At 42.0% G+C, this 12,025-nt stretch overlaps 1 protein-coding gene across 2 annotated transcripts in view; it reads right to left on the reverse strand.

Annotated features, from left to right (window-relative positions):
• Nucleotides 1-208: 208 nt before the first annotated feature.
• LOC147703735 (programmed cell death 1 ligand 1-like) overlaps nucleotides 209-12,025 on the reverse strand; it is a 286,137-nt gene continuing 274,320 nt past the window's right edge. Inside the window, exon 9 of one of the 2 annotated variants that reach the window (XM_086932071.1) lies at nucleotides 209-3,245. In XM_086932071.1, the coding sequence (XP_086788197.1) occupies nucleotides 3,016-3,245 (230 nt within the window). In that variant the 3' untranslated portion in view covers nucleotides 209-3,015. The remainder of the gene's footprint in view (nucleotides 3,246-12,025) is intronic. The other variant, XM_086932072.1, reaches the window with a different exon arrangement.

The following is a 12,025-nucleotide window of genomic DNA, read 5'->3' on the forward strand; positions in this document are numbered from 1 at the left end:
AAAACACTGACACAGCAGTGACATCTAGTGAAAATGTATGAGTAAGATGGTTTCAGATAGGTGCCCTCATTGGCCAGTCACAAACAGTAAGGCAATATACCAAATTTCTATGGAGTGCGAGCTAGAGAAGGTCAAGGGGTCTGCCATTGCCTTAGGAGCCATAGTCACTGAAAGAGTCATCAAGTAAATCACTCAATTCACGCATGTGTTTCACTGTTCTTCATAACATTCATTCACAGAAGGATATTCATTACAATTAGTTGTTATTAAACATGAATGTAAAATGATATAAAAATACATGCTTTGACACGTGATAAAAGAGTCTTACAGTTTTGGTGGTAATTATGCAAATGGCCAATAATATTATATAGGTAATATTCTTACATTTTATTAAACTAAATATGAATTTCATGCTGAAGCACAAATCTAGCCATGGGCTGGTTACTCATCAAGAAATCTATGGTTTGCAGTTAAGGACAATGGGTTAGAGTGAAGCAGTTACAGTGAAGCAAATTTGTTTGTACAAAATCATACATTTTGCGCAAATATGGAAGCTAGGATTTCAGCCCTGGTTTTCTGTTCACACTATCTGCAGGACAAGAACAGGAGTTACCTTTTTTTCTTTCGTTTTACATGAAATGGCAGTGCTATTAGAGCTAAATGAGCACACTTCGGGCCAGATGTTCTAAGCCATCTAGAGTTCACAAAACCAGAGATTGGTTAAATGCTGAAAGCATTTTTTACTGTGTACAAAACGCATTTTGCTTTTGGGTAAATTGTTACTAAATCATAAAATGAGTTTAGAAAAGTATAACAAATCAGTGTAAGGCATCCCTTCAAAATTGAATTGTATGCAAGGTATCAATGGTTTGCCACTGCAATTTTGGTCACAAACCACTGAAAAGGTATTAATTTGTAAATGGGAGGTATTGGCCTTGCGGCCCATCACCCTTATTGAGAGTTTAAAAAAAGTCTGTCTTAAACAATCATTTTTTAAAAAAGTTAACCATTTTCTTTTAAATGGGCTGCATGTGTAAAAAACAAAAAAAAAAAGCTTTATTGAAATATGATCACAAAATAGGTTGGTCATCTGCTGTGCTGTGCAAGCCGCCATATCTTTGATGGCATTGAGTCGGAATAAGTGTTATTTCAACCATGCCTAATTAGTATTCATGAGATAGGTCAGATTGTAACCGACTAAAAATGGTGATTTTGCAAATCAACCTAATAGTACATTGATTTGCACAACGTCATTAGATTTGCAAAACGTTGGCACGCAATTTGCAATCACATTTTGTGAATTCATTGTTAGTATATGTGGCCTTTGTTTAGAATGCTGAAAGAAACTGCCTTGCAAAGTATACAAATAACATACTAAAGATACTTGACAAGAAATATTTCTAAAAACAAGGTGGGTAAACTAGGTCTGACTCAATCATGAAATATCATACATAAAATAGTAAGTATAAAGCAGTCCAGTAAATTCCATAAATGAAAAGATTGCATTCTCGTTATATAACAAAATTAAATATAAGGAAAGAGATGCAGTCCATCGGCGTGTCGATACCACTGGCCTCTCCAGACGTAACACACACAGCGATATTGAGAAGAAGCATCAATCATTAGTAGAGACAATAAAATCAATTGACAAGAAATTATCAAAGATCATGGCTTGTAGATGAATTTCATGTTTCAGGCTGGAAATGCAAGTTTCAACTGGTTGTAGTATGGCTTGTATTCTTGTTTTTTCTGTTCTGCTCAATTGGTAAAAGGATAAACATGTATATTTCATATGCAATTGAAAATCCTACTGTAACAGTAGCTATCCTTTGTTATGCAGGGTGATCCAAAACAAAGCAACAGAGGGGCAGGCCCCTGCTGACCCGTGACTCTTCCTTCAGTTGGACCCCAGAGCTGGGTCAGATTTTGGCAGATCTATGCTTGGCCTTGACTTCCCTCGCCCGCCCCCTGAAAGTCACAGAGTGACTCTGCCTGTGGTGGTCTTACAGCAAGCGAAGAATCATGCAGCAGTGCCACCCAGTGGCCAGTCAGCTAATACCATTGGCTGCGGTCACTGAGAATATGGACAGGTTCCTGTGCAATGGCGACACCCAGAGGTCAGTCAAGGCATAGAACTGCATGGAGGCCAGGAAGCCCTCGCATTTAGTCCATAAGCTAAAGTTACCCACTTTGTCCCTTGTCCATACATAAAAGTCGAAAAGAGAGGTAGCCTCCCTAACAGCATATACAATGCAATCGGTCTCGCCTTTGGGACCTTATATGTATTTAGCTATGCAGCACATTATCCCGGATGCTGAAACATCTACTGTTCTTTAACATGGAGGGAAAGTAAGCACCAAACTGTGTGACATGCTAGGTATGGGAACACATGGAGAGAAATATTGCCTTTGAGCAGGAAATGCTATAGTCCAAAGCTATGTTTTTAATATAAAATCAGGGCCTTCGTTGGTCAAATCACTGAAAATACAAGTTTAAAAAAAATATATATATTATTGTCTATGGGTGCTTGTAGAAGACAATTTCTATGGACTGGAATCTAGAATACTAATGTGATTCTGGTATTTTACTGACCTCTGCTTGTTGCTTTGTATCAAGACAGTTAAATAAAGGCAGTGGAACAGAAAAAAAGTCCCGAAGCAGACAAGTTCTAGGGCTGATCTCCAGAGCCCACAAAGTACATACACATAAGTATATACTAAAGTATATACAAGAGGTCTTGAATGCTCGACCTTAAAAGCACATGTTTAGAAGCCATAATATTGTTGATAGTGCAGAGGCAAGAAGAGCGAATTGCAATGGTCCACTTCAATACACAGGTTTGTGTTTAATCAGGTTTTTATGCTCATAGCACTGCCGCTCTCAAAGGTGTTTAAGTTCTGTAATGCAAGTCACTGAACTCTATCCACTGAGTGCACTCTTTTTAGGAAAGTTGGTATGGTCGTCCATCCTATTGGTCATCTGTTAGAAATCTCCCCAAGGTGTCTGCCTGGTGGCTCAGAGTGAGGACTCATTCTGGGTCTTCCAGCCATTAGTCCTGTCACTGGACAAGGACCATCCGCTGAGACACACATCTAGAAAGCGTTGAAAGAGCTCCCTTCTTTCGGCTCCTTTCTTCTGCTCTTGGACAATCAGGAGTCGGTGGGCGTCGAAGGAACGGAAAAACGGCACCACGTCACACGCTTCATCCATCATGGCGTCCATCAGCACCACTGCCGGGTAACTGCCTGGAGAAAAACAAATGCCAGAAAAATGTGCACATTAGTCATGCTGTCTGTGTTCAATATTGAATCAATAAAGGAATACTTTGAATTTTTTTTATGAAAATGGAATGAATCCCTTATATTTGAATGGTGCTTTGCAACTAAGAGAAAAGGACTTAGCCTTGAATTAATACACCTATAGAAAAAGAACATATACTCATATTTACCTCAAAACATTAGTCATGCAGAAGGCAGCAAGAATGAGCAGAAGAGAAATTAAAGAGCATGAAGCGGGGTTATGGGAGGAAAGAAGGCAAGAGTGTCAGAACTAGGGTTAGGCTGAGGTTACAACTTCGTATTATGTCGATAGGACACCATTGATTCCAGTCTTGGGCTTTTCTGTCAACAAAATAATAAGTAGATTTGTGTAGCACTACTTGTCCCCCCTGAGGGCATCCAGACGCTGTAAAAAATCATTATTATGAGACTCATTGGTTTCATGGCTTCAATAAAAGCACATCAAGACTACAGCTCCCACAATACACCAGGATGTCATATGAGCACTGGAAATCGAACAATGGACTCCTGAAGACATGCACCCATGTGAGAGAGGTAAACTCATAGAGAAGGACAGCAGGGTAGCTTCAGCCAGGCTCATACTTGACATCCCGCGTAAAGAACACATCTCTGGTCACCTGAAAAACCTCCACTGGCTTCCCGTAAATAAGAGGATTACTTTCCGCCTCCTAACCCACGCACACAAAGCACTTTACGAACTTGGACCCGAATGCCTCAACACACGACTGTCCTTCTACACCCCCTCCCGTCAGCTACGATCCTCCAACCAAGCCCTTGCCACTGTACCTCGCATCAACAAAACCACCATGGGAGGTAGATCCTTTTCCTACCTGGCAGCTAAAACTTGGAACTCTCTTCCCACTCACCTTCGCCTTACTCAGAACCACCTAGCATTCAGAAAGCAACTTAAAACTTGGATATTCGACAAGTAATTCCCCACCCTTCCTCAAGCGCCTTGAGACCCTATGGGTATGTAGCGCGCTATATAAATCTCTTGACTTGACTTGACTTGAAACCAGGAGTGTTACAATTACATTTAATCAAGCAACTCAACATTTTATGCTTGATGTTTTCTCAACTCCTTTTCAAGGATTCTGGTCGTTGTTTAGGAATAAGTGATGTAACTCAATATAAATAACAGGACATCATTTTTTTTAAACACAGTTCTTTATTGAGTTTCTTAACAAGTGTACAACAAAAATTGTCATATCAGGTAGTGCACACATGTTCAATAGTTATAAGGAGCAATCATGATTGTCTAATGTTTCCATTTCTCAGGGTGGTCCCATGGGTAGTGGGTCTAATGCCCCCTTGTATGGCTAGCACAGGAAAGTCGGAGTAGCGGGTTCGTATAAGGAGAAGGGGGATGGAAAAGGGGTCACAATGTGTACCTCCTGTGTTAGGAAATTGTATGGTTCTTAGGGGCCAGATGAGGGAAGGAGATGGTTACTCACGGTGTACGGTAGCCTTTAGGAGTGCGAGGCTGTGGAGTCTGTGGAAGTCTCCAACAGTAGATCAATCAGTTTACAGACTAGTGCTTCCTAGCCTAGGGTCAGCAAGCATCTGTGTAGCCCTCTGACGTCCTCACAATGTAATGCCATTGCTTCGGCCTGTGCCCATCGGCTGACCAGAGCCAGCCATTGTGCAAGGGCCTCAGGAATAGGTGATTTAAAGCGAGTAGTGATTGTTTTCTTGACCAGTATGAGGGATCAGTCAAGGAAACGCATTGAAACTTTGCATTTACGTGGCCTAGAGCATATGCCCAGGAAGTCTACCTCAATGTTTGAGATGTCTCTGAGGAGTTCCCACTGTGAGTAAATAGTGGTCAAGTATGTTAGCAGCTGGAGGAAATTCCACAGAATGTAGAGTGGGATTGAGTGGAGCGGCATTGAGCACAGTGGCAGTCCGTGGAGTGGTATTAAGTGGAGTAAAATGGAATGGAGTGGCAGGGCATTGAGTGGAGTGGCATTGAGCAGGGTGGAGTGGCATAGAGTGGAGTGGATTTTAGTGGAGTGGAGAGGCATTGAGTGAGTGGAGTGACAATGAGTGGAGTGGCGAGGCGTTGAGTGAAGTGGCATTGAGTGGGGTGGCACTGAGTGGAGTGGCATTGAGTGGAGTGGCAATGAGTGGAGTGGCGAGGCGTTGAGTGAAGTGGCATTGAGTGGAGTGGTATTGAGTGGAGTGGCATTGAGTGGAGTGGACTGCATTGAGTGGAGTGACATTGAGTGAGTAGAGTGGAGTGGCGTGGCATCGAGTGGAGAATGGCAATGAGTGGAGTGGTACTGGGTGTAACGAAGTGGCGTTGAGTGGAGCGAAGTAGCACTAAGTGGAGTGGCATCAATGCTTTAAATGGGCCTATATTCACAAGTACTAGGTACCGGCGCGTCTGGTTTTCTTTGCTTGTGGGTACCTGAACTTCTCCAGGACTCAGGGAAGTACCGGAACTCACTAGGGCGTGTCGGGATTTGGACAAAATGGTCATGTGAGCATGCATGATATTTCTACCCTTTTTCGAATGCTTTCATGACCATTTCCCTGGGAGGAGCCACTACATTAACCGCAACGCATGACGTCAGCCAGGAATAGTCAATGCAGCTCAAGAACACATTTTAAAGTGCTTTTTTCTAATAATTGCTGATTTAAGTATGTAATTGTAAAGGGGAAAATACTGGCTTTATGTGGTTTTTCAATTTTTTTTACTGGCTGGGACACCGGCCGTGCCAGTAAAGAAACATCCAAGTGGCAACCCTAAATGTATACAGGCCTGATAACCTACCAACACACACAAATATTCTGTCAGATCAAGTGAGGCTAGGGCTTCAAGGGGTTTGAAATAGTTCCAATAGAAGGTACTATATTTATGTCCCCTGGAGGAAGCTGCCGCTTGATAGGAGGCACATTCTTTGCTCCACATTGGAGGAGAGGAATGGGGAAAAAAATAACATAGGGAAGGAACAATAAAGATTTATTGTGGGCCAGAAGATAAGAGGCAGTGTAGTGAGAATGGCTGATATGCTCCCGGTGTGGTGGTGAGATTAGGAGCTTTGGACTCAAGGATGAAGGCAGTATGAGATTCTCATTGTGATTTCCAGTGGGTCACAAAGTTGTTCAGACAACATGCACATCCAAACTGTGGCCTCTCAGCAGAGTGTAAAGAGTGATAAATCCATAGGGGTCAGTTTTAATTATGATTTTTTAGGTAAGGCGGTGAAGGAGGTATGCATCTGTTGAGATATTGACAACAGTAAAAGAAAATTCTGTTTTACAGATGAGGGGAGAATGAATCTGGACATGTTGTGGGTGTGAGAGCTCACAGTAAAGGAGAGGGGAAGCAAAGATGCAGAAGGGCAGAGTAAAAAGACCGTCATGAAGATGAAGATAATGTGAAGGATGGAGGACGAATGTATGACATTACAAGGCAAACATTTACAACACATGCTTTTACAACGCAGTTTGTACACCACAACATCCATTACAACGCATGTTTTTACAACGCATGCCAGGACAACGCATTTCTAGGAATTACATTTACAACACATTCCATTACAATGCATACCATTACATCGCATATTAATTTTAGGGTAACAGTTGGATAGTGTAGGGGTAAAATTTACTAGTCCCACTCCAGTGAGTGCAACAGTAGGGTAGGTGTTGGATATTGTAGGGGTAAAAATTACTATTCCCTATTACTTACCTTATAATGTGTTGTAATGGCATGTGTTGCAGTGACATGCGATATAATGGCTGTGTTGTAATAGCATGCGATGTAAAAGGAAGTTGCGTTGTAATAACTGCGTTGTAAAGGTAGTGTATAGTAATGACTGCATTGTAAAGGTTGTTTCCCATGGAGGACATCACAAAGGAGGGAAATAGTATAACTGTCTAACAGTGCAATGCTGTGAGGGGGAGAATTGTTTTGATTGACATATTCCAAATACCACTACCACTTCCAGACCTTACAAATGTCTAATTAAAAATCTTATATTTTCATAATTGAAACATTTTCAATTTAAAATGTTCACAACAAAACCACAGTTGTTACTCATGTATCTGATACTGCTAACAAGCATTGGTGAAGTCAATAGGTCAGGCTTGTTTTGGGCATTTGCTTGTTGTTGACTGATAAGTCTGGATGACACCCACTACTGGTCAGGGAGCATGCTTTGTGAAGCTCAGGATTTCACTTACTATGTCTTGTACACACATCTTGGAAAGGATTTCTAAGTTAGCAGTAACTTTCATTATGCAGCTGTCGTCTGGCTTTCTAGATCACACATTTGGTCTTTGAGGGGATGATGGCATGGGGCCAATTTGCATTGACAAAGAACACATTGGTACTGCACGAAAAAATAGAGAGGTGTCCTAGCTTTGTCCTGACTGGAAGTAGAGTGGAGGTCTATGTGTACATGATGATTGGCTCATTGCACTACAATGCAGGAAAACGCCATGTGCAAACGAAAATACACACAGGTGCTTATTTTGTGCTGATTGTTATCCGTCACGGTTATGGAAATTTCATTTTTGGGGGCCAGTATTTATTTATAAGCATCACACTTAGAGAGGAAGACAAAGAAAGGCCGAGATTATAAAATGGGACAGGGAAAAATAGAAAACTGTGATAAAAAGTGAATAAAAGACGAAACAAAATCCTGCAAAACAGAGATAAAGGGTCTGGAAGTGCAGGGTGATGGAAAAAAAGACTCAGTCATGGCATTTTGCAGCGTAGGTAGCAAGCTCCTGAGATTGTACTTTAGATGAACCAGTGCCATTGACTACAATGGAAATCTCATACATGAGACTTCAAGGTCTTTAACAATCTCTTATGGCAAATAAGTATCCAGGTTTCCTCTACAAACTACTCTCAGTAGGCGTAATGGTGTACAGTGTCAAAATTCAAATGTGTTTCATGTGCCATTCGTGCAGAGGCAATCTGCACATATGTGAAATATTACAAATATCCTTTTATACATGCAAGGGTAACAAGAATGATGCACAGGTTCAGAAATGTCTGTCACTTGGATCCCCTTAAATGTTTCCACCAAGCTCCAAGTCATAGCTCGTCCCCTGGCAACGCCTCTCCACCCGCAGTCTAATTTAGTGAGTGCCTGATCTTTTTTCCTCCCATTTAAAGCACTGGGTGTCATTGAGTGGACTTGAAAGGCACCGGGTGGAGTTGTGTTGAGTGAAAGTGGAGTGCCATTGAGTGGAGTGGCATTGAGGGAAGTGGCATTAACTTGAGTGGTGTTGAGTGGAGTGGCATTGAGCAGACCCCTTGTTAATATTTTTAATATTTTTTTTCCGTAGACAAAAATAGATTGTCACCAAGCTACAGCGCATGTGTGCTGCCTGCAGGTGAGACCTAAAAAGTGACTGGCATTAAAAGCCTGCCAACTGGATTTCATAAATATTTATTTCATTTATCTATTTGTATATTTTTTTATCCAGTAACACTTTGAGCATAAATGTTTACAAAGACGTTGTGGGCAGTACATGTAAGGAGGTTCCAGATCTGCAGCCCTTAACATTCCCTGCTATCTGCTGCAGCCAACAATACCTTTTCAACTGTTGATAGCATTATAACACTAGAAAGTGACGGGGACACATTTCCAGACCACTCAAGTGTGTCTGGAAGGCTCACAGAACGAGTTTCTGCTTGTCTAGGGGCTGAGTGCAGGTGTCTCAGAGTGAATAGCGGGGAAGAAGGGATGTCAGCAAAAAAAACACAGCGAGAGAGGGAGAAACACAAGGTGAGGAATGAAGGGAGGGTGGAGATAGCAGAAGTGAAGGGAGAGGTGGCGATAGAGAAAGGGGCTGAGAAAGCATGAGGCAGAGAAAACGGGGAGGAAATAAGGAGCAAAAAGAGAACATTTGTCAGGTCTCCCAACTTAGCAGTGCATGAGTGGGTTATTGAGATGCTGAGAGGCGAAGATGAGGCACATGTACACTACTGTGGGGATTCCACCATAGTTTCAACAAGCAAGGTTTCTAAATGAGACCCCCCACGTTCACTTACCAAACAATGGAGTGGACAAGTGCACAACATTTCTCCCAACAACAAACTAATGCTGCTAACAAGAAAAACAAACTATGAACTGAGTGCAAGGGAAACTTTTAGATACCTTCTAGTCTGAAATACCCTACATAGGGTAATCCCCAAAGGTACTGATCTCCCGGCCTCTTCGCCCCTGGAGGACAGACTCCTCGATGACTATCTAAAAGAGAAAGTGATTTATCTGACTTACAAGAAGATACTAAACCATACACCTGACACGTGGGGGAAAATACGAGCTAAATGGGCAGAAGATGTGGGCGACCTGAGTGATGGAGAATTGCAGGAGGCACTGGCATCCCCGAAAGAAGTGGCAATTCATTCCGGGTTAAAATTAATTCAACTTCAGGTTCTACACAGATCATATTATACCAGTGTAGCGATGGTCAAAATGGGAACCCTAAGTTCCACACTATGCCCAAGGGTTGCGACCAGGTGCAGACGTTTATACACCAGTGGTGGGATTGCCTTATTCTTCTGACATACTGGGGGGAAAAACATAAAAAATGTGGGCAGTCTGTAGGAAGACAATGGAGGTCTCACCCTGATGGTTACTCCTCAATGTATGGTATGCAACTGACCTGATGGCAAGAGAGAGGACTTGGGTCTCCCTCAGATGTGTTGTTGCAAAGTTTAATATAGCAAGAACCTTGAAGGGAGTCACTGTGCTTAAGTTTCGTGACTGGTAGACAGTCTTGGATTGGTGTATGCAGGCAGAAAGGGTGATATATGAAGGGAGAGGATGCCCACAAAAGTGGACCAAGATTTTGGAAGCATGGAACAAAAGGAGAGGGATGTTATGTACGCTGTGACGAGCTGAGCTCGTCATGAGGCACAGTTGAGCTGTGCTGATGACGAGCTGAGCTCGTCATTAACAATGGTAAATCTGAGAATGCAGCGCAGAAGGAAAATATCGCTAGCAGCCAAGGTGTTAATGATTCTTCCCTGCAGGACTGAGAATATTTTGAATATTGGCGTTCACAAAGCGGTGGCGACTGTAGGTAATGTTATGCGGTGTTGATCAATTGTAGCAACATTATCACAACTGTACAAATGCACTGTGCTAATTTGCCGTCAAATGTCATTGTATTGTAGTTATTAGTCAATAAAAACGAAATGAATGTGTTTTTTTAAACTAGGTTAATGCATAGTTAGGGGGAAGCAGCTTGGGTTATTGAATCTTGTGCATTTCTGTGATTGTTGCTGGTGTTCATTCCCGGATGTACGTTGTTACAACGCATGTTGTAACAACGCATGCCTTTACCACGCAAGTCTTACAACGCAAGTCGTTACAACGACTTGCGTTGGAGGGCGTGGATTTAGGAATCTTATAATTTTATATTCCAACACCAGTCCCCGTAACAGTAGGGAAGGTGTTGGACTATAAAATTGCAAGATTCCTTATCCCAAAGCGCCATCCAGCGCAAGTCGTAGTAACGACTTGCGTTGTAATAGCTGTGGGGTAAAGGCACTGCGGTGTAAAAACCGCATTGTAAACGATGTTCCCAGTTCATTCCCTGATAGTAGACCGCTCCTAGGTGGGGTGGTTTGGGGCGCAGGGTAAGCTATAAGTGGAGAATTGACATTGTTAACACATGGTTTCATTGAACAACGAGCTCCCGCTTTCTGGGGAGGAAAGATCTGGGCTACAAATCAGGCTACTGTCAGTATCAGAATTATTGGGTTTGTAGAAGGATAGAGACCTGCAAGTCCAAGCATCTAGGCTGTCATTCTTCATGAGAAGCAATGGGTGATGCTGATGCTTTGAGTAGTCTCAGATTAAAATAATGTTTTCTCTGTCAGCAATGATCAGGGATCTCATTTGATGACCAATCTCCATGTTTCAAACTTTCAGTTCTAGCTGAGAATTAAATGGTTCCTCACAGTGTCTCCAGCTGATACAGCAAAGAGCTCAGCTCAGATCATCAGTGGGTGCATGATCAATGTTCTCTAGGGCTCTTGTTCAGTGTCCTGGAAGATTTGGCTCATTCGTTAAGTATGCAAATGTAGTAAGTCTGTTGACCTGCAACTTGAAAAGTATGCTTTAAGTGACCAATTATTCCAAAGAATTGTCCATTCAAGAGAATCATACTTGTGCTTTATATCCTCTTATCTTTGGGCCCCATGACTGGAGCTTCCATACTTTCTAGACCAGACTACTATAATGAATGCTACTTGGGTTCTCCATCTAAGACTGTACAGCCTCCAAATAACTCAAAACATGGCAGTCAAAATAGTTATTAATCTTCTGAAATGTGAACATGTGACTAGTCCCCATCACTCTCTTCCCCGGCTTCCAATGGTAGAAACAACTGCCTTCAAAACAATAGACCACATGTAAAGTTTGGAAGTAACTGAAAAGTCAAAATTTCTGGCGGCAATTTTAAACAAAGATTACAATCCACTTGCTGAATTTCCTCCACCATAGAGAGAGTATTGGGTCTGAAATACAGCCAGCGGAGTATATGCTATATTTAGAGGCTCCTTAAGAAACGTAGGCATTTTAGATTCTTCACTAACTCTAAATAAGACGCCATGTGTCTGACCTAAGGAGTTTTTATGATGTAGGGCCAAATCTTTCTGAAGTAGGTGGTGCCACTATATTTCTCCTGATAAACTCTATACTGCATCTCTTTTCCTGTTTGTCATTCCGTTTCAGTAAGTCAAGAGTTGGTGA

This window comes from Lissotriton vulgaris, chromosome 7 (genome assembly GCF_964263255.1).
Source record: "Lissotriton vulgaris chromosome 7, aLisVul1.2, whole genome shotgun sequence".
In the NCBI taxonomy this organism is placed as follows: domain Eukaryota; kingdom Metazoa; phylum Chordata; class Amphibia; order Caudata; family Salamandridae; genus Lissotriton; species Lissotriton vulgaris.